General features: G+C 43.6%; 1 protein-coding gene across 1 annotated transcript in view; it reads left to right on the top strand.

Moving 5' to 3' along the window:
- LOC121001666 (glutamate decarboxylase 1-like) overlaps positions 1 to 25,442 on the top strand; it is a 233,528-nt gene that overhangs the window by 35,832 nt on the left and 172,254 nt on the right. Inside the window, exons 3-7 of the mRNA XM_040432840.1 lie at positions 14,160 to 14,402; positions 19,369 to 19,459; positions 19,594 to 19,706; positions 22,313 to 22,428; positions 22,856 to 22,935. Coding sequence (XP_040288774.1) covers positions 14,160 to 14,402; positions 19,369 to 19,459; positions 19,594 to 19,706; positions 22,313 to 22,428; positions 22,856 to 22,935 — 643 coding nt within the window. The remainder of the gene's footprint in view (positions 1 to 14,159; positions 14,403 to 19,368; positions 19,460 to 19,593; positions 19,707 to 22,312; positions 22,429 to 22,855; positions 22,936 to 25,442) is intronic.

The raw sequence follows: 25,442 nt of genomic DNA, 5'->3' as shown, positions 1-25,442 counted from the left end.
CATGACATCCCTAGTGAAAGCGTCAATTTATATTGAAGGCTGCTTATGTAACATCCTGAAGTATGTCACTAAACTTCTGTTCCCCTGCTTCATAATGTTAAGTGTATGTATATTGTCATCTGGTATAAGTTTGCATCACTCTCTCCATAATGTGCATTTTCCAGGCCTGTTATATTGTATATTTGCTGTAATTCTCAATGTACACCAGCAGGTGGCAGCAATATGTAAGCAGACCATGGTTAGTTAATAGACCTAGACTGGAATAGACCATTCCAGGCTAGCTTTTTCCTATCTGAGGAGGAGTGGAATGTTCCCACATCCTACTTCAGGGGGAGGAAGGAAAGTTCTAGTGAGTGTAACCAGCCCCCCTGCTGGGGTAGGCTGTGTTAGTAGGAGCTCCCAGAACAAGGGACCCCAACCAAGGATCCAAGCCTCTGCTGAGGCCCAAGATCAACCTTCCCAGCCTGAGTCCCTTACCTCAGCTGTGGACAAAGAAAGCAGCCCTTCACAGAAACCATCATACCCTGCGAGCAGTCCTGTAAGTAAAGATCCTAAGACAAAGAGAAGAAAATTACCTCACCAGCTAGTCAGACCCAAACTAAGCAGACTAAAGACAGAGCAGAAGATAGATACCTGCCAGTTTCTCTAGGCATATGATCAGATGCAGAATACATATAAATTCCTGCCACATATTGCCAAAACCTGCTGGGACCCTAGACTAAAGCTGTAACTTGTATGGATCAAAGCTGCATATCACCAAGTAAAGACAAGTTGGACCCTATTATCTGTGTGGAATCCCATCATTCCTCAATTACTCTTATTAACAACACTCAATTTGTTGCATGTGAGCCAGGATACAGAAGTCCAGCCGTACCAAGGTAGGAGACACCGTTGACACTACCATATCTGCTAGACAGAGACATTATCCCCCTCTGGCATTCCTCACCTGGTACGTGAGCTTATTACATCTTAAAGGGCCCTGCTACAGTACCGCGCAAGCTGCAACTGGTGTCACGAACTTATACACATAAACTGACCCACTGCATAGCATGCCCACTGACCCAGTGTCCTGCTCATTGCACTTAGAGACCTGTCTGCCCTCCTAATTGCTTACCATTAATACAAATTAAACCCAATTTGTTTACTGTGCTATGAGTTTCTAGGCTCCCTCTAGTAGTGGTGGGGATGGGCAGCTTTGCATAATGTAAGTCTATTCAGTGCAGGGAGGTAAATCCTGAGTCAGCAGCAGGGACTAAAAGAAGTTTCCACATGTGTAGGTAAAACTACAGAATGCCATGAAGATGCAAAATGGGTATTTTTACATCCTTAAATACGTAGTCAGACACTTGCACTTTTGGAACGAAAAAACTGCATAGTTCTCGGCAGTTGCGTACATAGAAAAGTAAGAGCCCCATAGCAAGGATCAAACCAGCCCCCCCCCCCCCCCCCCCCCACACACACACACACACACACACACACACACACACACACACACACACACACACACACACACGACAGAAGGGTTTCTGCCTAAACCCTTGGGCCATTTTTCCACTACCTCATTTGCAAAAAATTGTTTTGTTTTTTGTTTTCACCTCCAGAAGAGGAGATAATCCCAACAAATACTGGGCCCCATGGCAGTCGCATGGTCTGCCTATTGTTACGCCTCTGGTTCTCGGTCATGGCAAGGTGTCACAAGCAGCAAACTCTATTTCCAAAGCAATTTACTTCCTGTTACAACAGTGTTGTAACAATTTTAACCCCTTCATCATCGTAACTAGAAGCTTACCTCTGACTCGCACTAGAAAACATACAGACATGGAGAACTGTATAATATAATACAATACATTAATATAGTACATTAAAGGGGTTGCCACTTCATCAAATGGCATTTATCATGGAGAGAGTTTATACAAGCCACTTACTAATGTATTGTGATTGTCTATATTGGCTTCTTTGCTGGATTGATTCATTTTTTTCCCCATCACATTATACACTGCTCAATTCCATTTTTATAACCACCCTGCAATCCAGCAGCAGTGGATGTGCTTGCACAGTATAGAAAAAGTGCAGGCTTCTATGGTGGCCCGGACTGCATGAGTATAGTACGGTATGCAAGCACGGCCACAGATGCTGGATTGCAGGGTGGTTGTAACCATAGAAATGGGCAGTGTATAATGTGATGGAAATATGAATCCAGCTAGCAAAGAAAGCTATATGGATTATCACAGTACATTAGTAAGTGCCTTTTGTTAACTGCATCTACATGAATGCAGTGGCCGTGCTTGCACACTAAAGGAAAAGACACAGGCCTCTCTGGTGGACTGGACCGCAGGAGTGTGCATAGGCTGGTGTTGTGTGTGTGTTTTTTTTTTTTTTTTTCCAGCCAGCAAAGGAAGCAGTATGGACAATCACAATACATTAGTAAGTGTCTTGTATTAACTTTCTCTACAAGATTAAGGGCTTGTTTCACTTTGGCATCTAAAGGCAGATTATAAAGTATGCTAGTTCCTGACAATCTGCCCGTCTCAAGGTGCAGCCTATCGCTCGATAAATGACCATGTCACTCGTTCATCGGTTTAAACTGGTATTAGTGCTTGCAGGTAAATTATCGTTTCTGGACAGCTGCTCGGAAGCAATGCAGATGTATGAAGATGATTGATTGTTATCATACTGTGGAGGCGATCACTGCATGTAAATGGAGCTCTTCACCTCCACTCCTCCTTCCTGACAATCTGCATCTCCTTGTGCCGCATAAAGAGACCTTAAGTCTCCTCTATTATACAACTTATGCTCTTTGTTCCCACCTCTCACTGATCTGGTAACGTTTTCCAAGCCAGTTATCCACTGATAATCCTACTGCCTGCATATACCAAGACAAAATGTCTCAATGCAGCAGTCCTACAGATCTTTATCTTGATAAGTGAGTTAAATAAATAATGGCTAACTTTTTTTAAATATGACTTTTGTCCTCCTGTGAAGGAGATCGCTGCATGTAAATACAGCGGTCTCCTTTACTGAGTGAGCATCAGACTGTCTGGCAGGGAAGCTTCTTTCCCGACAATCAGCAGTTCCATCAGCCAGTCTAAACTAGTCTTTAATTTCTCTGTGTACAGTACAACAGACACCATCACTATTCTCAGATTTGGTTCTTTTAGGAGGCCACAAATCTAAACCTTACCAGACCAGAGGAAGTCGGATAATATTCCTCCAAGCGTTTGCAGTGATAAGAGCAAAATGGTTCTAAAAAAAATACTATGTGGGAAAGGAGGAGATGCAGACATAGGGAATCATAGATATCAGACAAGGAGAAGCAAAAATATATATATATTTATGGTGACCAACCAGATTAGATGAGTGATTTAAAGGGAACCTGTCATCAACTTTATGCTGACCTCACTGAGGGCACCATAAAATAGTGACAAATGCTGATGTTAGTGGTGTCACTCATGAGCTAAACGTAAGTGATTGCTAAGAACCAGCATCATAATCATTGCAGCCCAGGCCTTGAAAAGGGTAAAATCTACCTGAGAAGAGTCCTGGTTATTCATAATCTCCTGCGATCTCACCCATCTGCTGAAGATTGGCAGTTTTCTCCTAGAGAGAAAGGGAGAAAACTAGGTAGAAGCCTGTCAGTCATCAGCAGGTGGGCAGGGAGAGCAGGAATTCATGAATAATCATGACTCTTCTCAGGTGGCCGTGACTCTTTTCCATGCCCAGTCTGCAATGATTGTGATGCCGGTTCTCGGCAACCACTTTTAACTTTTAAATGACAGACCGCTGAAATCAACTCGACTATCTCTACTTTATGCTGCCATTAGTATGGGCAAAAATATCACTGAACAAATGAACCCCTAAATTTAACTTTTTTTACTAGATACATTTAAAAATGATACACGGCCCCTGAAATAGAATATAATAAACTTGTGTACAATACATCTGCAGTAAGCCGGATTGGGACAGATGCACGCTGGCGCAAAATTAATGGTTTTTAGTTCGTGACGCCAGTTGCAGCTTGCGCAGGTACTGTAGCAGGGCCCTTTAAGATGATATAGCTCACGTACTAGGTGAGGAATGCCAGAGGGGGATATTGTCTCTGTATTGTGTCAACGGTGTCTCCTACCTGTAGTACGGCTGGACTCCTGTATCCTGGCTCACATGCAACAAAATGAGTGCTGTAAATAGGAGTAATGTAGGAATGATGGAATTCCACACAGAAGATGGGGTCCAACTTGTCTTTACTTGATGTTATAAGTGGCAGCTTTAGATCCATACAATTATACAGCAATAGTCTAGGGTCCCAGCAGGTATTGGCAATATGTGGCAGGAATTATATCTATATATTCTGCATCCGAACATACGCCTATAGATCTGGCAGGTATCTGTCTTCTGCTCTGTCTTGGGTTCTGCTTGGTTTGGGCCTGACTAGCTATGGAGGTACTTATCTTCTCCTTGTATCTGGCATCTGTACTTACAGGACTGCTCGCAGGGAATGGTGGTTTCGTCCTGGAGATCTAGAAGTTCTGCAGTTGCTGCTTTCTTTGTCATCCAGCTGAGGTAAGGAACTCAGGCTGGGGATGTTGCTTTGGGCCTAGCAAATGCCTGAATCCTTGGTTGGGATCCCTGTTTCTGGGAGCTCCTATTTACGCAGCCTGCCCCAACAGGGGGTGGCTGGTACACTGCCTAGAACCTTCTGCCCTCCCTCTGAAGTAAGAGTGGGCACATTCCACTCCTCCTCAGATGGGGGAAGCTAGGCTGGAATGGTCTATTCCAGTCTAGGTATACTAACTTTCCTACAGACTATCTGCTACATACTGCTGCCACCTGCTGGTGTACATGGAAATTACAGCAAATGTATAAAATACAGACATAAACATGGCAATGCACAGTGAGATTACATCAGATATTAACACATTCACATCTTAACATAATGAAGCTGGGAGACAGAGTTTAGTGACATACTCTGGGATGTTACACATCAACAACAAATATCCTGTGCCTACACCTCAGTGTATAATCATATAATGTACGCACAGTAAGTCGTAAAAAAGGACAATATGACACTTGATCTGCATAATAAAGATCTCTATGATGCAGAAAAAAACATGGTTGTAAACCATAACTCACGGTTACTTGATACCACTCACTGGGCGCCAGGCAGTCTTCAAGGGTAGCAACCGACAAATAGGGTGGGTAAGAAGTTCTATCCCTGGGGTAACCTTACCGATATCCCAACCTACAAGTGGAGCACCCGCCCTAAAAGGGGCGACACCACTTCTCGGTGGCCAAACCCTGAAAAGCCCTGGATGTCACTGCTATAATATCCTCTTTCAGACACGTTTCCACAGGTGGCAGTATCCACGTGGTTCATCAGGGGGATAAACTTGCAGCACCTGGATGATGAGCCAATACTGCCAGTTGCTAAACCAGGTGGTACTATATGATAGATACACAAAAAATGTGGGCACCTAGATAAAAGGTGCTTTTTATCTAGGTACCCAAATTTTTGGTGTATCGTACAATTTGTTTTAACAACTGGCAGTATTGGCTCATCGTCCACGTGCTGTAAGTTTATCCCCCTGATAAACCACGTAGATACTGCCACCTGTTGAAACGTGTCTGAAAGAGGATATTATAGCAGTGACATCCAGGGCTTTTCAGGATTTAACCACCGAGAAGTGGCGTCGCCCCTTTTGGGGCGGGTGCTCCGCTTGTAGGTTGTGATATCTGTAGGGTTACCCCAGGGATAGAACTTCTTCCCCACCCTATTTGTTGGTTGCTACCCCTGAAGACTTCCTGGCAGCCAGTGAATGGTATCAAGTAACCGTGAGTTATGGTTTACAAGCATGGTGGTTTTTTTTCCTGCATCATAGAGATCTTTTAATAGCAGATCAAGTGTCATCACATTGTCCTTGCTGTTTTCTGACTTACTGTGCATACATTATATGATTATACACTGATATGTAGGCACAGGATATTTGTCGATGTATTGACACAAGTTTATTATATTCTATTTTGGGGCTTTGTGTATAATTTTTAAATGTATCTAGTAAAGGTAAAATTTTAGGGGTTAATTTTTTCAGTGATATTTTTGTCTATACCCCCTTTGGAAGAAAATTTTCTTTATTCTGTGAGTCATTAGTATGGGCAGCATAAAGTTGATGACTCGTTAGTTAAAGGGAACCTATCACTGACCAACGAGTAACTACAGTGACGCTATTATAGTTCTTAATATCTCAGCATGTACCAGTCCCTGCTGAGTAAGGGACTTGGTCACTAACTTTGCAAATAAAGGGAGTCCTTTATTAATACTGGCGATTTTAGACGCCAGTCTTAAGCTCCTGTGCTGGATCTGCTGAAGTTGAGTAGAGGCTCTTTCCCCTCCCATTACACCTGGTGTGAGCGGAGGAAAGTCACAAATTGAGCCAGCAATATGCCTAATATAGGCATGTTTCTGATCGGAAATGACCCCCCCCTAAAGTTTTGATAGTAGTGTTCTGTCCCCACATGAAGGCGATTGAAGGTGTAACTGATAATGACTTTGTGACTGTCCTACCTTCGTATCCAAGCAGTGGAGCAGACCGGACCGGCAGATGCTCAGGTTAGATGGATCCAGACGTAGACATGAGGATGCAATCAAACGGGGGTTTATTTGATCCAGAGCAGTGACATACAGTGATGTAATACAGGAATACAGTAGATGCTGTGGTGTGGATGTCTTTTCTGAGGCTAACTGCTGAGGCAACTGCTGGTCAAAAACTGATGCCTTCACAAGCCGAGGTGTGTGTCTCCAGTCACAAAGGAATGCAGCACTGAAAAAGGCTACAGGAAGTGACCAGGCCAAGGCTGCTAAAACCACGCCCAGAGATAACTTTATAGACAACGAACGAGGCGTGCAGCATACAAATTCCGGCCAGCAGATGGCAGCAGAGAACAATAGATTTAAACAACATAGGTAAAACAAGAAATAATACAGTGCAGAAATTCAATATGAAAGGAACAGCACACTCCCCGTCTGAAATTCACTTTGGGGATTTCACTATGACGAATGTCCATAAAATATAAACAACCTGTAAAAGAAAAACATGTTAGAATGCAAAACATAGATTAGTCCTATTTTCCAACTTGGAATGGAGAAGATCTGCGAAGCTAGATACAGTCCTGTTCACCCATCAGGGACGTTCTCGATGGGTCTCATCCAACTGGAGAAACGTTCAAAGCGCTGACAACTGAAGCTGGCGGTTTGCTTTGTTCCAGTGACTAATGCATTAACTTCAGTGCGGATTTCTGGATCATTATCCGGATCCTGGATGCTGAAAACTTCCTGTACACATTCGTCCGCCTCTCCAAGCAGAAACTCTGGACCAAAGACTATTCCAACGTGATTTTGGTTGTTGGGTTCTGTCACCTTCAGATAGGCAACCGCTGCGATGGCCTCCGTGGAGGCGTCCGAGAACACGTGGAGTTCTTTCTTTATGCTAGAGGAAAGTGAAGTTTTAATATAGCATCTCGGGATATGGATCTCATCCAAGGCACACAAAGATCGCTTCCAGGCTTCCCATTTTTGCTCTTTCTCGGAGGGAAGTGGGCTATCCCAATCCTTGACTGTTTCAGAAAACTGTCTCAGTAGAGATTTACCTTGTATGGTAATGGGCGCTACAAATCCCAGCGGATCAAATAGGCTGTTTACCACTGATAGGACGCCTCGCTTTGTGAATGGCTTGTCTGCACAACTTATCTGAAAACCGAAGGAGTCAGCCGAGAGATCCCATCTGAGGCCCAAGCTCCTCTGCACAGGTGGACTGTCCAGTCCCAAGTTAATGTCCTTGAATCCTGGTGCATGATCGCCTGATTCGAAGGCCCTCATAACGGCCAGGCTGTTTGAAGCAATTTTGTGTAGTCTAAGTTTAGCTTGGTACAACATACTTTGAGTCCTTTTGAGCAGATCGATAGCCGCTTCTTCAGTCGGTAGTGATTTGAGTCCATCGTCTACGTAGAAGTCCTTTTCTACAAAGTCTCTGGCGTCTTTACCGTACTCGGATTCTCCCTCTAAGGCAGTTCGCCGAAGGCCGTAAGTTGCCACGGCAGGTGAAGGGCTGTTTCCAAATACGTGTACCCTCATACGATATTCTGCCATCTCTGCGTTGGTGTCGTTATTCTTGTACCACAGAAACCTGAGGAAATTCCGGTGGTCCTCCCTGACTACGAAACAGTGGAACATCTGTTCAATGTCGGCGGTGATGGCAACGAGCTCTTTTCTGAACCTCATCAGCACTCCAACTAGGTTATTCGTCAGATTAGGACCTGTGAGAAGGACATCATTAAGAGATACACCTTGATGTTTGGCACTTGAGTCGAAAACAACCCTAATTTGATTAGGTTTCCGTGGGTGATACACTCCAAATGAAGGCAAGTACCAGCACTCGTCGTTCTTCCCTAAGGATGGAGCTGGTTCTGCATGGTTGTTGCGGAATATTTTGTCGATAAAGGCAACGATGTGTTCTCTCATCTCAGGCTTACTGTTCATGGTACGCTGAAGAGAGTTAAATCTAGACAGAGCTTGTTCCCTATTGTTCGGGAGTCTCACCCTGGTAGCTCGGAAGGGTAATGGAGAAACCCATTGATTGGTTTCGCCTTTAAGGAACTCATTGTCCATTATCTTGATAAATTCTCTGTCCTCTACTGACAAAGCTACTTTATCATCGTCCTTGCTTGTGTGAAAGACTAATCTTCCCAAGTTGTCAGCAAAGGGAGGAATGTCGTCAGGTGGTTGTATGAGGTCTGGAGGCTTCTCTTTCACCTCATAGTGATGAGGGCAAGGCTTAATGCAAGTCGTGCGTCCATCTCCACGCACGTACGTTTTGAATGAGCGGATTTTTGGTTGATCCAAGCATACATTTCCTATGACTACCCATCCCAAGTCCAGTCTCTGGGCATATGGTGCATAGTCGGGACCATTACACTGTTGACGCACCTTGTGTACCCTTAGATTGTCTCTGCCAAGCAGGAGTAGAATCTCGGCGTTGTTGTCCATAGGTGGGATAACGTTGGCTAGGTGCCTTAGGTGTGGATGGTGAAATGCAGCTTCCGGGGTAGGAATTTCATCCCTATGGTTGGGTATTTGATCGCATTCGATCAGCGTCGGTAGAGGTATTTCTGTATTTCCACTGACGGAACAAGCGATGAATCCTTGTGCCCTCCTGCCGCTAGTCTCTATGCGACCCGAGCAGGTGTTTAAGATGTAGGGTTCTGACGGTCCCTTTATTCCAAAGGCTTCAAAGAATTTAGGTCCTGCTAGGGAGCGGTTGCTTTGGTCGTCAATGATGGCATACATTTTTACTGCCTTTTCTGGTAGCCCCTCCGGGTAGACCTTGATTAGGCATATGCGGGCACAACATTTCTCACTCTGGCCCTCCCCACATACGTCCAAGCATGAGCAGGAAACAGCAGTGGCTGTGTTAGCGTGGTTCTGGGGCTCCCCGCCATGACTTGGAGCAGGACTGGTGGTGACGGCAGCAGGTGAATCCCTTGTGAGTGGAGTTTGGTGCATAGCTGAGGCATGTCTTTCACTATGGCACTCCTCACACTTGATAATGGATTTACAGTCCTTAGCCATGTGCTCCAATGAAGCGCAGCACCTGAAGCATACCCCAAGCTCGGTGAGGACTTTCTTGCGCTCCTGTATGGTTTTGGATTTAAATCCTCTGCATTTGTTCAGTGAGTGTGGTTTTTTATGAATGGGACATTCACGATTGAAGGCCTTGTCTCCTGATGAGGTAGTGTACTGTTTACCAGTGGGTACTGCAGATGATGGTAGGTTAGTCTTTCTAACATTCACGCTGCTCTTAAAGTCTCTGTGTTTATGCACAATACTTTCATACCTTGATGATGGTGTCACTGAGGCTGTAGTATTGAACTCCAGGAAGTCGAGGCTGGGGTCATTCCTCATCTGGGACTGTTCATCGATGAATCTGCAGAAATGAATAAATGGGGGAAAAGTGACGTCATGCACTCTTTTGTACCTTGAGACTGATGCCGCCCACTTCTCTTGCAGGCTGTATGGTAACTTCACGACAATTGGGTTCACCCCATGGGCTGTATCCAGGTAGCACAGCCCGGACAGACGAGGGTCTCTTTTGGCAAGCTCCAGTTCCATGAGCAAATCACTTAAATCCTGAAGCTTATGGACATCCTTGAGACTGATCTTGGGGACGTTCTGCAGTCTCCTGAATAGTGCCTTCTCTATTGCTTCTGCGCTGCCAAAGGTGCGTTCGAGTCTCTGCCAGGCTGCAGCGAGACCTGCCTCTGCTTGTCCCACATAGACAGTTCTAAGGCTCTTGATGCGATTTGTGGAGCCTGGGCCCAGCCATTTGATCAAGAGGTCGAGCTCCTGCTCTGCAGTTAGGTTGAGGTTGGCGATGGCAGCTATGAAGGTTGCCTTCCAGGCTCTATAGCTCTCCGCACGGTCATCAAATTTTGAGAGACTGGTGTTAATTAGCTCTCTGCTCACCATAAACCTGGCAAACTCAGACATATCTGATTTCTCACTGCTTGTTGCCATGACAACTTGTGATGCCCCTGGGGCGTATAGGCTGCGTGGCGTGAAAGGGTGAGATGCTTCCGGGTAGAATGATGTTGCTGCAGGGTTGAGCTGTGGTCTAGCCTCTGTAGATTCTGATGACTGCTGCTTGAGCTGTGGAGGTAGGCCAGGAAACACCTGGTAGCCATCTTGCTGTAATAACTGTCCTTGAGAGGGTGCGTCTGGGCGACTGTTATTGGATTGCTCAGGTGCTGTGGGTGTCACTGGCACTGCAGGTAGAGCTGACTTCAGTGTTGTTGGCTTGGACAGTACTGCACACTGGGGGTGGTGCAGGTAACTGTTTCAGTACGTAGTCGCTGGTGCGATCAGCTGGATCGTCTATCTCCTCTGGTGGTAAGCAGACTGAATCAGGGCCTTGGCTCAATGCTTGCTCAAGTAGTCTTACTCTTGCTAATGCGATTTCCTCTTCCCTCTCTGATTCAAGGATCTTTATTCGAGCCTCTGCCTCCGCTTCTGCCCTCTTGGCTTCTGCCTCCGCTTCTGCCCTCTTGGCTTCTGCCTCCGCTTCTGCCCTCTTGGCTTCTGCTTCAGCCCTCGCAAGGACTTCTTTTTCGGTGAAGGAACGCCTCACTTTGGATTGCTCTGCATTTATGCGGGCCTCTAGTAATCTGTCGCTCAGGGTGGAGCTTCTAGAGCATGATGATCTGTAGGACCGCGAGGAATGTTTGGATGAATGCGATCTGTGTGATCTAGTTTCTTGCAAATGAGAGAAACGGAGTTCCACTTTATCTTTAGCGTCCAGCACCATGGCGTCTCTTTGTCTGTCTATTGATTCTGCCTTGCACAATTCTGACGGGGCTTCTTCAATATTAGTCTTTTAGAAAGGTTATATACCTTGTGGACAGTCTCTTGTATCTTTCATGGGCTGCGTTCAGCCGCCCGACGGCAACTTGTAAACTGGTGGCATCGCCTGAGGAGGACTTAAATCCTGATATGAGGGAGGAAACTCGTTCCCATAGCTCTTCCAGGTTGTCACATAGCTCATCTTTCCTGGTGTGATAATTTTCTGTGATCTTTATAGTTGGTTTGAGAGAGCGCGTTGGTCGCGTGACTTGGTCTGCTGGAAGTGTGGTTTCTACCTCGAGCTCTTCATAATGATCAGTATCAGGTAGCATTTGTTTTGTTTCATCACTGGGGAACTGTACGAGGTCCTTTTCGGCCATTTTTATTTAAGGTGCGCTGTCTCTTTAAGAAAATGAACTTTTGAATTGGGGGCTGAAAATTGCTGTGCGGCTCAGATGAGGCACCCCGATGAGTTTCCCAAGGTGTTTTAAGTGGATAGCAGGGTTTTGGTTTGAGGGAGGCCCCGCGTGTGTGAACAGTCCTTATATCGTGCGAGCAAGGGTTAATATAGGATGTAGAAAGTGGCTTGGCGAGTAGTGGAGGACTTCCAGGCGAGAGTATATCTACTGCGGACACGCCGTGCTTCCCCTTGGGCTTATGGGACGTGCACTGTTGCCGGGCAGATTTGCTGGGAGTGGGCCTGTTGCAGGGGAGGTTCCTGAGTGTGGCACTGGGCTCTGAGGGAACCTGTAGCCGGCATTGGACATTCAGACGGGTATTTACTGGGGTATAAGGCTTTAAGGCAGTTTTTGACTGTTCTGTCCCCACATGAAGGCGATTGAAGGTGTAACTGATAATGACTTTGTGACTGTCCTACCTTCGTATCCAAGCAGTGGAGCAGACCGGACCGGCAGATGCTCAGGTTAGATGGATCCAGACGTAGACATGAGGATGCAATCAAACGGGGGTTTATTTGATCCAGAGCAGTGACATACAGTGATGTAATACAGGAATGCAGTAGATGCTGTGATGTGGATGTCTTTGCTGAGGCTAACTGCTGAGGCAACTGCTGGTCAAAAACTGATGCCTTCACAAGCCGAGGTGTGTGTCTCCAGTCACAAAGAATGCAGCACTGAAAAAGGCTACAGGAAGTGACCAGGCCAAGGCTGCTAAAACCACGCCAGAGATAACTTTATAGACAACGAACGAGGCGTGCAGCATACAAATTCCGGCCAGCAGATGGCAGCAGAGAACAATAGATTTAAACAACATAGGTAAAACAAGAAATAATACAGTGCAGAAATTCAATATGAAAGGAACAGCACAAGTAGGGAGTCTGAGTGCTGAGACCCCCATCGGCCTCTAGAAGGAGGGGAAAGAAGTGTGCACATAGAGCACTCTCTCTCCTTGCTGCACTAGACTGGCTCCATAGAAGTCTATGGGTCTGTCTAGAGTCCATCTTTGTTGTACATGATGGTGGACTTTTTGAATTGGAGATCCACAAAATGTTGGGATTTCTTAAACTTGTAGGAGATGGTCAGCTGATCCCACCAGTAACATCAGAAAAAATACTTATGGGGTCTTGGAGGAGCAGCAGCAGTGGTCCTAATTTTTCATGTCCACTCCTAGATCAATACGTTCCCACCAACCCCATTGCACCCCACAAGTGGGTTAGGTCATTATTACAACATTTGGGGACAAGTCTAATGGATGTCCCCAACATCTTGTTCAATGATTACCTAGCTATATCAAGGACTCTAAAGAAGTATAGAAGATTATGGACAGTATCTTGGGATGGAGATTTTTTGTGAGTGCTGTCACTTCATTATATACTGTAGATAAGGCAGAAGAAGTATTAATAGACTACCTGTCTAAATACAAATTACCCAGGTGAGCTGAGGGAATAGTTTGTGACAATGACTTTATTTTATGGGTGGAGAATCTATATTTTGTCAGCATTTGTCCTTTGCATCATTAACCATCTTCAATCTATTCACTCTGAAGTGGGAATATATAGACTGGTGTTTTTGTATGCCAGCCATAATACATAGCCACACAGGCATACAATGTGCCAGGATTGAGGTTTAATAATTCTGGTGTATCGTCCTGTGTGCCAGAAAAATCGACACCTACAGTACAAGGGAATTGGTGTAATGTGCAGTAGTTTATGGTATGCCGTAAAACGAAAGAATAAATCAGCAGGCAACTAATACAGATTAAAAAGTCCATATAAAGAAATGCCAGAAAGATGTTGGGCGCCGTAAATCCCTGTTTATGCAGAGGGCAGGAGCTTCTTCAGTGCTACATGCAGTGGATCGGCCTTTTTCTGGTGTGCAAAGAAGCAGCTTACCCTGGTAAGGATAAAGAGGAGTACATTACACGTAGTACAGTAATGTAGAAGCGCTACTAGACAGCCAATTGGTCCATGGACTTCAGTAATATACCGTAGGTTTTTTTACTAGTGAGATACCAATGCTGATTGGCCACATCTTCCAATCATTCACACAAGCTGCAGATTCACCCTGACTGTGGCATACATTGAATGTGGTTACAATGGCTGAGGTAAGTCCATTAAATGGTGAAAATTTTGAGTCCTAAGGTCATTACGACCACTGTATATAGAATGGCTATAAAGGAATGTACTGTAGATATTTTCGGCTTGATGGTGGAGACTAGGTAATGAGTCATGATTCCATGTATGTTTCTTTTGATTTCTACTTGTCTTAAATGTTACAGATACCCAAATATTCTGACTACTGTTAATATATATTTACAGATTTACTCCCTGCAAGAAATGGAGAAGAATACACGGAAGGCTTTTTACTAGAAGTTTTTAACATTCTCTTCAGTTACATAAGAAAAACATTTGATAGAAAAAGTAAAGTTTTAGATTTCCACCACCCTCATCAGTTACTGGAAGGCTTGGAAGGATTCAACCTTGAATTATCTGATCAGCCAGAACCTTTGGAACAGATTCTTGGTGACTGTAGAGACACTCTAAAATATGGTGTTAAAACAGGTATCTGGTCTTTGTTGACTTAAGCATTCCATGTATGGATATATACAGATGTGTCCACACTTGATTTTCAACAATTTTTGTAAGTCTGGCTTTACACATTCAGCTTTTTAGATGTGGTATTTGATACCAAAGCCAGTACTAGATCATACACTGAGGGTTTGTATACAGAAAATACTGGGTTCTTTTTGTTTCTTCCTTAGATGACCTTTCACCACTCCTGACACTCCTATTTTCATAGCTTTATGCGTTCCCCATGTAGTAATTCTGGAACATCTATTCTTATGTCTCTATGTTGTGCTATTCTTTTATTTATACTAGAAGTTATGAATTGCCAGCAGTCTGCAGTAAGGGTACAGAGAGGTGGTAACAAGTTGGCGGGGTGTACCTGCACAGTCTGAAAAAATGGCAGCACTGATTGGATAGTCTGTGCAGGTGCACCCCCAACTGGTTACCACTCCTCTGTACCCTTACTGCACACTGCTAGCTATTAATAACTTCCAGTTGAAATAATAAAAGAATGGCACAACATAAAGCCATAAGAATAGATGCTCCGGAATTATTACATAGAGCATGCATGAAGCTATTAAAACAGGCATTTCAGGAGTGGTGACAGGTCCTCTTTAAAAGGCGGTTTTCTGACATTTTACTACTGATGACCTATCCTCTGTATAAATCAACAGTATATGATCGTTGGGGATCTGACACCCAGAACCCACCACTGTTTGTTTTAGAAGGCACTGGCAATCCTGTGCCTTCTTGTGGTTTTCCCTAGGCCAGTGACGACATGTTGATCGGTCACATGGCCTAGGCCTACTATGTACAGGGCTGTGCTTGGTATGCATGGAGAAGGCCGCAGCTTACGGGAGCACCGATGCATTCTCAAACAGCTGATTGGTGGAGGTCCGACACCAGGGACCCCCACTAATCAGATACTGATGCCCTATCCAAAGGATAGATCATTAGTAAATATCAGAAAACCATGTGCCATAAAGAATGGTGGTTTAATTTGCGCCAAATATATGAAGTTTTCTCCAGAATTACCATAACGAATGCATCACTCCTCATTTATCATCCTCTCATCTGCAGTGGTTTCTGTAAAAAGTAGCATTTATGGCATAAAGATGTGACTTTTTGTCAGTCGCTTTTATGAAATGAAAAACCAACTTGTAGAGGGAACAAGTGATAGGTAAGTATTTAAAACGGAAGGCATTTATTTTTATCTAATCTAAATGAGCTAAACTGGGTTTTGTCAGTAAATTGACATCCAACAAAACACTAACAATTGTCCTGAGTGAGACGAGTCACAATTTACCACACGAAACATCGCAAATGTTTAAAAAGTTGCAAGTGTGGTCTGGCAGGGTAAGCTGAAATGGCGCATTTCAGTTTAGAAAAGTCGCCTTTTTGTGCTATTGGCGTTAAAATGTCACAAATCAAGAGAAATGGGTGGATAATCAAGTTTCTATTTTAAAAGTGGTGTGCGCTTTATTTTTTTATTTTTTTTGCACAAATTATGCCATTGATAAATGTCCCCCAAGGTTATTAAAAACTGGTCTGCCTTCAACATTTTTATAGTGTGAATTTGAATACACCTATTTATCCATGCCTACAGTGGGTTGTTTTTCGTTACCTTGAGATCCACAAGTTAATAAATACACTGAAACAATGGGCTCAGTATCCAAAGTACTATACATAAGACAGTTGACGTTGGGTACAAAGATAGATAGAAGTGGCATAGTTTGGTGCCATCTATTGGTTAGTGTACTGGCATTGGCTATTTGTTTGGATGCATATTATGTGTGTAATACTAAAATATACACTGCTCAAAAAAATAAAGGGAACACAAAAATAACACATCCTAGATTTGAGTTAATTAAATATTCTTCTGAAATACTTTGTTCTTTACATAGTTGAATGTGCTGACAACAAAATCACACAAAAATAAAAAAATGGAAATCAAATTTTTTAACCCATGGAAGTCTGGATTTGGAGTCACACTCAAAAATTTAAGTGGAAAAACACACTACAGGCTGATCCAACTTTGATGTAATGTCCTTTAAAACAAGTCAAAATGAGGCTCAGTAGTGTGAGTGGCCTCCACGTGCCTGTATGACCTCCCTACAACGCCTGTGCATGCTCCTGATGAGGTGGCGGACGGTCTCCTGAGGGATCTCCTCCCAGACCTGGACTAAAGCATCTGCCAACTCCTGGACAGTCTGTGGTGCAACGTGACGTTGGTGGATAGAGCGAGACATGATGTCCCAGATGTGCTCAATTGGATTCAGGTCTGGGGGGCGGGCCAGTCCATAGCATCAATGCCTTCGTCTTGCAGGAACTGCTGACATACTCCAGCCACATGAGGTCTAGCATTTTCTTGCATTAAGAGGAACCCAGGGCCAACCGCACCAGCATATGGTCTCACAAGGGGTCTGAGGATCTCATCTCGGTACCTAATGGCAGTCAGGCTACCTCTGGCGAGCACATGGAGGGCTGTGCGGCCCTCCAAAGAAATTCCACCCCACACCATTACTGACCCAATGCCAAACCGGTCATGCTGGAGGATGTTGCAGGCAGCAGAACGTTCTCCACGGCGTCTCCAGACTCTGTCACGTCTGTCACGTCTGTCACATGTGCTCAGTGTGAACCTGCTTTCATCTTTGAAGAGCACAGGGCGCCAGTGGCGAATTTGCCAAACTTGGTGTTCTCTGGCAAATGTCAAACGTCCTGCACGGTGTTGGGCTGTAAGCACAACCCCCACCTGTGGACATTGGGCCCTCATATTACCCTCATGGAGTCTGTTTCTGACCATTTGAGCAGACACATGCGCATTTGTGGCCTGCTGGAGGTCATTTTGCAGGGCTCTGGCAGTGCTCCTCCTGTTCCTCCTTGCACAAAGGCGGAGGTAGCAGTCCTGCTGCTGGGTTGTTGCCCTCCTACGGCCTCCTCCACGTCTCCTGATGTACTGGCCTGTTGTCACAGCCAGACAGCTGAGAAGCGCTCACAGGAGCTTCTCAGATCCTCCTCCTTGAATTTCTTTGTTTTGGTTTAGTTTCTCATCTCGTTAGTCTATCTCAGCTGTCATGCAGTCAGACTGATCGCTACCCTTTAAGTTCCTCCCCATAATGCAGTATTGTGCGGCTGATACAACTTCCTGGAGTGTGTGTGCATGCTGTTCCCAGTTCCCAGTTCCCAGTCCTCAGTCGTCTGCAGATAAGTGCTGTTTATGTATTTATGTTTTTGTCTTTTCTGGATCCAGGTGACCCTGACTCCCTCCGTGTCAGTGTAGGGAGCCGGTGGTCGTGTCCCTTCACTATTGTAGGGTCTTCAGGTAATAGATAGCCGAGGAACGTGGATATGCGGCCATCCACCTTTGGGGTGTTCGCATAGGCTGAGCAGTGAGGGAGAGCGGCAGCTCTATTGCAGGGGTCTCCCTTTGTTCCTTAGTTGTGGATCCAGAGAGACATTGTTTATATGGTATTGTCTTGTTTCCTGTACACCATCCGTGACACCTGTCTCCTGGTAGCGCCTCTATGCTCTGGACACTACGCTGACAGACACAGCAAACCTTCTTGCCACAGCTCGCATTGATGTGCCATCCTGGATAAGCTGCACTACCTGAGCCACTTGTGTGGGTTGTAGACTCTGTCTCATGCTACCACTAGAGTGAAAGCACTGCCAGCATTCAAAAGTGACCAAAACATCAGCCAGGAAGCATAGGAACTGAGAAGTGGTCTGTGGTCACCACCTGCAGAACCACTCCTTTATTGGGGGTGTCTTGCTAATTGCCTATAATTTCCACCTGTTGTCTATCCCATTTGCACAACAGCATGTGAAATTGATTGTCACTCAGTGTTGCTTCCTAAGTGGACAGTTTGATTTCACAGAAGTGTGATTGACTTGGAGTTACATTGTGTTGTTTAAGTGTTCCCTTTATTTTTTTTGAGCAGTGTATATATATATTATATACACACGCTTTTTTATGCTACGATTTGGTAATGTATTTATTTATTTTTTATCAGTGTGTTAAGGTCAATAGGGCAAGTGTGACAGAGCTCTGGCATACAGACTTTATTCCACATTTAGGGTCCATTCACGCGTTCAACTGTTTTGCGGCCCGCAAAACACTGACACCAACCATGTGTGTTCCGCATTTTGCGGACCGCACATGGCCGGTACTATAATAGAAATGCCTTTTCTTGTCCGTGGCTGCGAACAAGAATAGGACATGTTCTATTTTTTTGCAGGGCAGTGGAACGGAAGTGCTGTCTGCACATTTTGCGGCCCCATTGAAAATTTATTTTGCAGAACGGGTATGGATGTGTGAATGGACCCTTAAGTGTGTTAGAATTCATACCATGCACTTTGCCAGCTGTTTGGAACAAAATTATACCATCTTTTAGATGGCTTACTTTGCGTTACAAATTTAGAGTAGATCTTCTACAGATGCATTAAATTTATCACCCAACATGAGCTACTATCAAAGGGGTTGCCGCTAGGATATGCTCCTTTTGTCTTATAGGTGCGGGTCCCACACCTATATCGAGAACAGAGCCCCTCAAGTGAAGGAGGCCGCACTGCGCATGCACAGCCGCCCTCCATTCATTTTCTATGGGGCCGGCGAAAAATAGGCGAGCGCTGGCTCTGCAATTTCCGTCGGCCCCATAGATATGAATGGGAAAGGGCCGCGCATGTGCGGTACGCTCTCATGCACTTCTATGGGAGCCGGCGGGGATCCGTTCTCGATATAGGTGTGGGACCCGCACCTATAAGATAATGGGGGCATAGCCTAGTGATATGCCCCCATTGTCTGATGACACAACCCCTTTAAGGATATGGCACATCTTTTAGCCTCAGTTTATACTGTGTATTAAACGAGAATTGTAAATCTTCTGTGCTTATAGGAAAATACTGCCTCTTACCAGGTCTTTTTTTTTTTTTTCCCATCTGTTAAAAAAAAAAAATTCAGCCCATCCTCGATATTTCAATCAACTTTCCAGTGGCCTTGACATGGTTGGACTGGCTGGTGAATGGCTTACCGCAGCAGCAAATACAAACATGTATGTTTTTGCATTCTTGACTACTTCTACAATACAATATACACACACATATACACACACACACACACACACACACACACACACACACATATATTACACAATTTATTATAATATAATTTATATTTTTTTTGTAGGTTTACATATGAGATTGCACCAGTGTTCATTATTATGGAAGGTTTATTAATCAAGAAAATGCTTGAGTTGGTTGGCTGGGGAGAACTTGAAGCTGATGGCATATTCTCTCCTGGTAAATTTGAGCTTTTAAACATATTTGATCCTTCCTTTGACTCTTTTGAAAACTTCATAGGAACTGTTATCACTTCTAACATCTGTTTTGGAACTGTACGTGTTTTGGTCTGATTATTCCACCTGAAATTCTATGAATAAATTGACAACATCCTGGAGCAGCTTAAGGGTTCATGCAGATAAACACTGGCTGCTGTCTAAGTATAGAGTATGAAGAATGAGCTCTGACTCATTAAAGGGAACCGGTCACCTCCCAAAACCATCCCAAACTGCCAGCAGTACCTGCGTGTAGCCAGCAGTGTGTTTCTTATGATGCCTTTCTTCCTGAAGGCAGATGCAGCAAAAGCACTGGATGTTTTATCCCCTGCCCAGGGCGCTTCTCCACACATGCTTGAAGTCATGGGGGCAGCGGCCTCCTTGCTTCACGTCACGGTAACCACACCCCCTTCCCTGCCCCTTCGCTGTGACTGATGGCGCTTATGCAGAGAGTTCGGCAAAGCCAGCCGAACTGCCAGCTGTCAGTCACAGGGAAGGGGGCGTGGTTACTGTGACGTGAAGCAAGGAGGCCGCTGCCTCCTTGACTTCAAGCATGTGCGGAGAAGCGCGCCGGCAGGGGATAAAACATTTTTAGTACTTTTGCTGCATCGGCCTTCAGGAAGAAAGGCATCATCAGAAACGCGCTGCTGGCTACACACAGGTACTGGTGGCGGTTTGGGATGGTTTTGGGAGGTGACAGGTTCCCTTTAAAGTTGGTGAGCAAATTTGCAAGGAAGAAATGTGTGCTGAGAAAATTGGTGCATGCAGCCCTGATATTTTATTTATGTTCTGCAAGACTTCTTCAAGTGAGTAGGTCTGCAAGATGAACCATGGTTAATGTCTGGAACACTCTCTAATTTCAGGTAGTTTGTTTTGGATAAGACCTTAGGGCTTGTCCGTACTGTAGCAGGGGGGTCTGGCCTGCCATTACACGGACACAGAAATTATTATTTTGAGTGTACTGGCAGGTGAGGTTTCTGCCTGGTTGTCAAGCCAGATACAGAATACAAAGCAGTCACAGGGGCAAAAGAAAGGGGGTACTTTCAACCGGCACTGCTAAACCCCAGGGGTTTTAGAGGTACTGATGTAGCATTTATGTGTATTAATACAGGTTTCAGGACTCGACCAGTCCCTTCCTCAGGTAGTCTAGGTGTATTGGTATTATGGTGCCTGCTGGACTGAGTATGATGGTGTATGGGCTGACTATCCTCTCCCTTTTTTTTCCCCTCCCCCTCAACCTGTCCTAACATGTGCATCCAGCGCGGCAAGCGCCGCACCTCCTGCTGCTGGGGAGAGCATGGTGTGCTTTGTTCATTAGGGCAACAGGGATAGCTGGGTATTAATTTCTTAATGACTGTGTGGAGACGCAAAGGGGAATAATTGCAGTGTGGGACTCCAAAGGGGCATCCAGGGCTCTGGAAGTAAACTCCTTGAATCTTCCAGTGCTAGTATTCAAAATGTTAACATGACTAAGTGGATGGGTGGGGTTATATGGCACATGTGAGCAATCTTGACTATCTGCAAGAGTGGGGGGAGAGGGCGTTTAAAAAGTTTCTGTGGGAGTCGGCAACATTTGCTTCAATAGAGCTGTAAAATCTTTTAACTTTGTATTTGAGCTTTAAAGTGGATAACCCAATCCACTCCAATGTTGAGTGGTATATATTTTTTTTCCACTTTTTTTTTTTAAATTTTTTTTTATTGGTGTTGCGTTTAATTTTATGTATCAAAAAAATGGAAATGGTTTAAAACTGCTAAAAAAATATTTAGGGGGACCCTTATCACCAGCATTTAACACAATGGTTTTAATCTCTCCCAAACTATACCTTTTTAATAACTGGCGCATATGTGCGCCAGACCTAAAATCTAAGACAGCCAGATCGCTGATGACTATTTCAGGTATAATATATGTGTAGATGATAAATGTGCTAGGCTGGCTATGCCCGCCCCTGCACTACCCACTGCTCGTCCCACTCCACCTCCCTTCTTTTTTTTTTTTTTTTTTTTTTGAAAAGCCACTAAAAAGTGATGTATGTGCCAAACTTTGCAGCCTTTCTGGTGTACAGGGGTATGAATATTTACCTTTTTAGTGTTTTTAAATAGTAATTTCTGGGAGGAAAATTTATCTCTTTAGATCTAGGGGTTCTGATACACAGGGATCTTGGTTGTATGATGGCTGTCGCACCCAAGGTTCGTAGTGTACATGCACTAGCATAGAAATGAATGATGTGCTCTATAGTGAATGGATGCCACTGTATGGCATCAGTCTGAGCCATCAGTTTATACGTTAAAAGGATTGGGAAAATGTGATGTGAACCCACCCTAAGACTCTGTACACTTTTCTAGTATGAAAAAAGAAAAAAAAACTTTCCCTAATATGGTATATTGCAAAACAGTTTAACACCCCAGTCCCTACTCTACATATAAAAGAAACTGTAGTGTTACACCTCAAATATATCAACTTTTACAGCCATGCAGTCTAGTCATAACCATGCTTATTTGTCTTTAAACATGTGGTGTTGCTGCTTAATAATTCATTGGCATTCTAACTTATTTTTTTGTTCCTTCCCTTAGGTGGTACTCTATCGAATTTGTACAGTGTTCTCATAGCTCGATACAAGTTCTTTCCTATTGTGAAATTAAAGGGAATGGCTGCTCTACCAAGGATTGTTCTCTTTGCTTCAGAACATGTATGTAACAATCCTGACCATCCAGACAGTGCATATTGTAATTAATGAAAACCAAAAAATTTTACATGCTCACTTCTAAAGGTATATACAAAATAGGGGAAAAAAAATAATCTGATGTCAATGTAAATTTTAAGAATTCAGGAGTTCTGAAAATAAGTGACTCTGTGGCCCTTTGGTCAAATATGCATTGTGCCTAAATATTGAGTAGCCTGGAATCTACAGCTAACCTGGTGTAAAAACCTGAGACTGTGCACATTGTGGATTTGAAAGTCCATCGCAAACAGTACACTTTTTTTTCGTATGGGGGTTTTGTTAAACTTTTAATTGTGTAGGTAATGTTTCCACAATGAATCCACTGCAGGTTTTCATGTCCTTATCCCTGTATTGAATCTGTTCTTTGTTTTCTATGTTTTTATTTCTTCTATAGAGTCATTACTCCTTTCAAAAAGCATCTGCCGCACTTGGCATTGGAATAGAAAATGTAATTGCTGTTAAGTGCGATGAAAGGTGAGTTTCAGTTACTCTTCACTAAATTAATAAATATGTATTTTTTTTTTCTTTAATTGTGTCATAATTGGTTTCGCTCTATGCCTCATTTTTCTTTGACATACCTATATCTCTGGTATGCAATGAGTGCTTTTTTCAATGAAATTTGACCGCAATGACAATCATCGCTGTTTTAAATAAAGTTGCTGTTTCCTATACAGCATAGTACTGACAGCCCAAGCAGTGGAACGTATCGCCGCGTGTCGTCACATCAACGTGCGCGCTGACGTCGTGACTCAATACTGACATGCATCTTCACTTTAAAAAAACGCGCTGATATACTAGATGCCGATTCGTACCGAGGACCGGCATTTACATCTGCTACAGTGCTGTAGCCCTATTTTGTGCTACAGGGGCCCCCTAGGCGCCATCTGCCTATATGGGACAGTGATCTCATCATAAGAACTATATATGCTACATATGCGCAAGTATATGGCCCTAGTGGCCAGGCTCAAAATATGTATATTTGTTTATTAACATTTGAGACCTATATTGATTATCTGGCGCTATTAAGGGGGTCTCCTGATGAGGTTAATATGGTCATATTAGGGTTACTTATATCATAGGCTGTTAACACCTTTTTTTTATTTTCGAACTACATTCTTATATTTATCTACATGGACATATTCTATTCCCATTTGAACTTTTTCCCCTGATGAGCTTGTGCCTGATTGGCACAGCGAAACGTATTGGGACGTAACGGGACCTAAGTGGATATATCTGTTAAAAATATCCTATTATATTACACTTCAAAAAAATGAAAATAAATCTAAGGACTGCAATTTAGTAAGGCATGACTAATAGAACCTTATGATCTGGACTTGATTGCTGGATATCTATTAGCATTTTGGTACTATGGGGATGGTATTCTTTTCTGTGTCAGGGACTCAATAGGGTTACCAGAAGGTTCCTGACATGATTGGTGTGGCTATTCTGTTCTTGGGTAGGGAATAGGGATAAATATTTCCTCCGTTTCTACACGGTACTGAATTTCCTATGGGTTATAAGAGGTGATGCTAAGTGAATTTTTTTTTTTTTTTTAGAACTAATATTAACCACCTCAGCCCCCAGTGCTTAAACACCCTGAAAGACCAGGCCACTTTTTACACTTCTGACCTACACTACTTTCACCGTTTATTGCTCGGTCATGCAACTTACCACCCAAATGAATTTTACCTCCTTTTCTTCTCACTAATAGAGCTTTCATTTGGTGGTATTTCATTGCTGCTGACATTTTTACTTTTTTTGTTATTAATCGAAATTTAACGATTTTTTTGCAAAAAAATGACATTTTTCACTTTCAGTTGTAAAATTTTGCAAAAAAAACGACATCCATATAGAAATGTTGCTCTAAATTTATTGTTCTACATGTCTTTGATAAAAAAAAAATGTTTGGGTAAAAAAAAAATGGTTTGGGTAAAAGTTATAGCGTTTACAAACTATGGTACAAAAATGTGAATTTCCGCTTTTTGAAGCAGCTCTGACTTTCTGAGCACCTGTCATGTTTCCTGAGGTTCTACAATGCCCAGACAGTACAAACACCCCACAAATGACCCCATTTTGGAAAGTACACACCCTAAGGTATTCGCTGATGGGCATAGTGAGTTCATAGAAATATCTTGGCAAAAGACAACTTTTCCCATTTTTTTTATACAAAGTTGGCATTTGACCAAGATATTTATCTCACCCAGCATGGGTATATGTAAAAAGACACCCCAAAACACATTCCTCAACTTCTCCTGAATACAGAGATACCAGATGTGTGACACTTTTTTGCAGCCTAGGTGGGCAAAGGGGCCCATATTCCAAAGAGCACCTTTCGGATTTCACAGGTCATTTTTTACAGAATTTGATTTCAAACTCCTTACCACACATTTGGGCCCCTAGAATGCCAGGGCAGTATAACTACCCCACAAGTGACCCCATTTTGGAAAGAAGAGACCCCAAGGTATTCGCTGATGGGCATAGTGAGTTCATGGAAGTTTTTATTTTTTGTCACAAGTTAGTGGAATATGAGACTTTGTATGAAAAAAAAAAAAAAAAAAATCATAATTTTCCACTAACTTGTGACAAAAAATAAAAAATTCTAGGAACTCGCCATGCCCCTCACGGAATACCTTGGGGTGTCTTCTTTCCAAAATGGGGTCACTTGTGGGGTAGTTATACTGCCCTGGCATTTTCCAGGGGCCCTAATGTGTGGTAAGTAGGTAAATGACCTGTGAAATCGAAAGGTGCTCTTTGGAATGTGGGCCCCTTTGCCCACCTAGGCTGCAAAAAAGTGTCACACATCTGGTATCTTCGTACTCAGGAGAAGGTTGGGAATGTGTTTTGTGGTGTCATTTTACATATACCCATGCTGGGTGAGAGAAATATCTTGGCAAAAGACAACTTTTCCCATTTTTTTATACAAAGTTGGCATTTGACCAAGATATTTATCTCACCCAGCATGGGTATATGTAAAAAGACAC

Source organism: Bufo bufo, chromosome 5 (assembly GCF_905171765.1).
Source record: "Bufo bufo chromosome 5, aBufBuf1.1, whole genome shotgun sequence".
NCBI classification, from domain to species: Eukaryota; Metazoa; Chordata; class Amphibia; order Anura; family Bufonidae; genus Bufo; species Bufo bufo.
The sequence above is the reverse complement of the archived record's forward strand: the minus strand, read 5'-3'. Positions and strand labels throughout refer to the sequence as shown.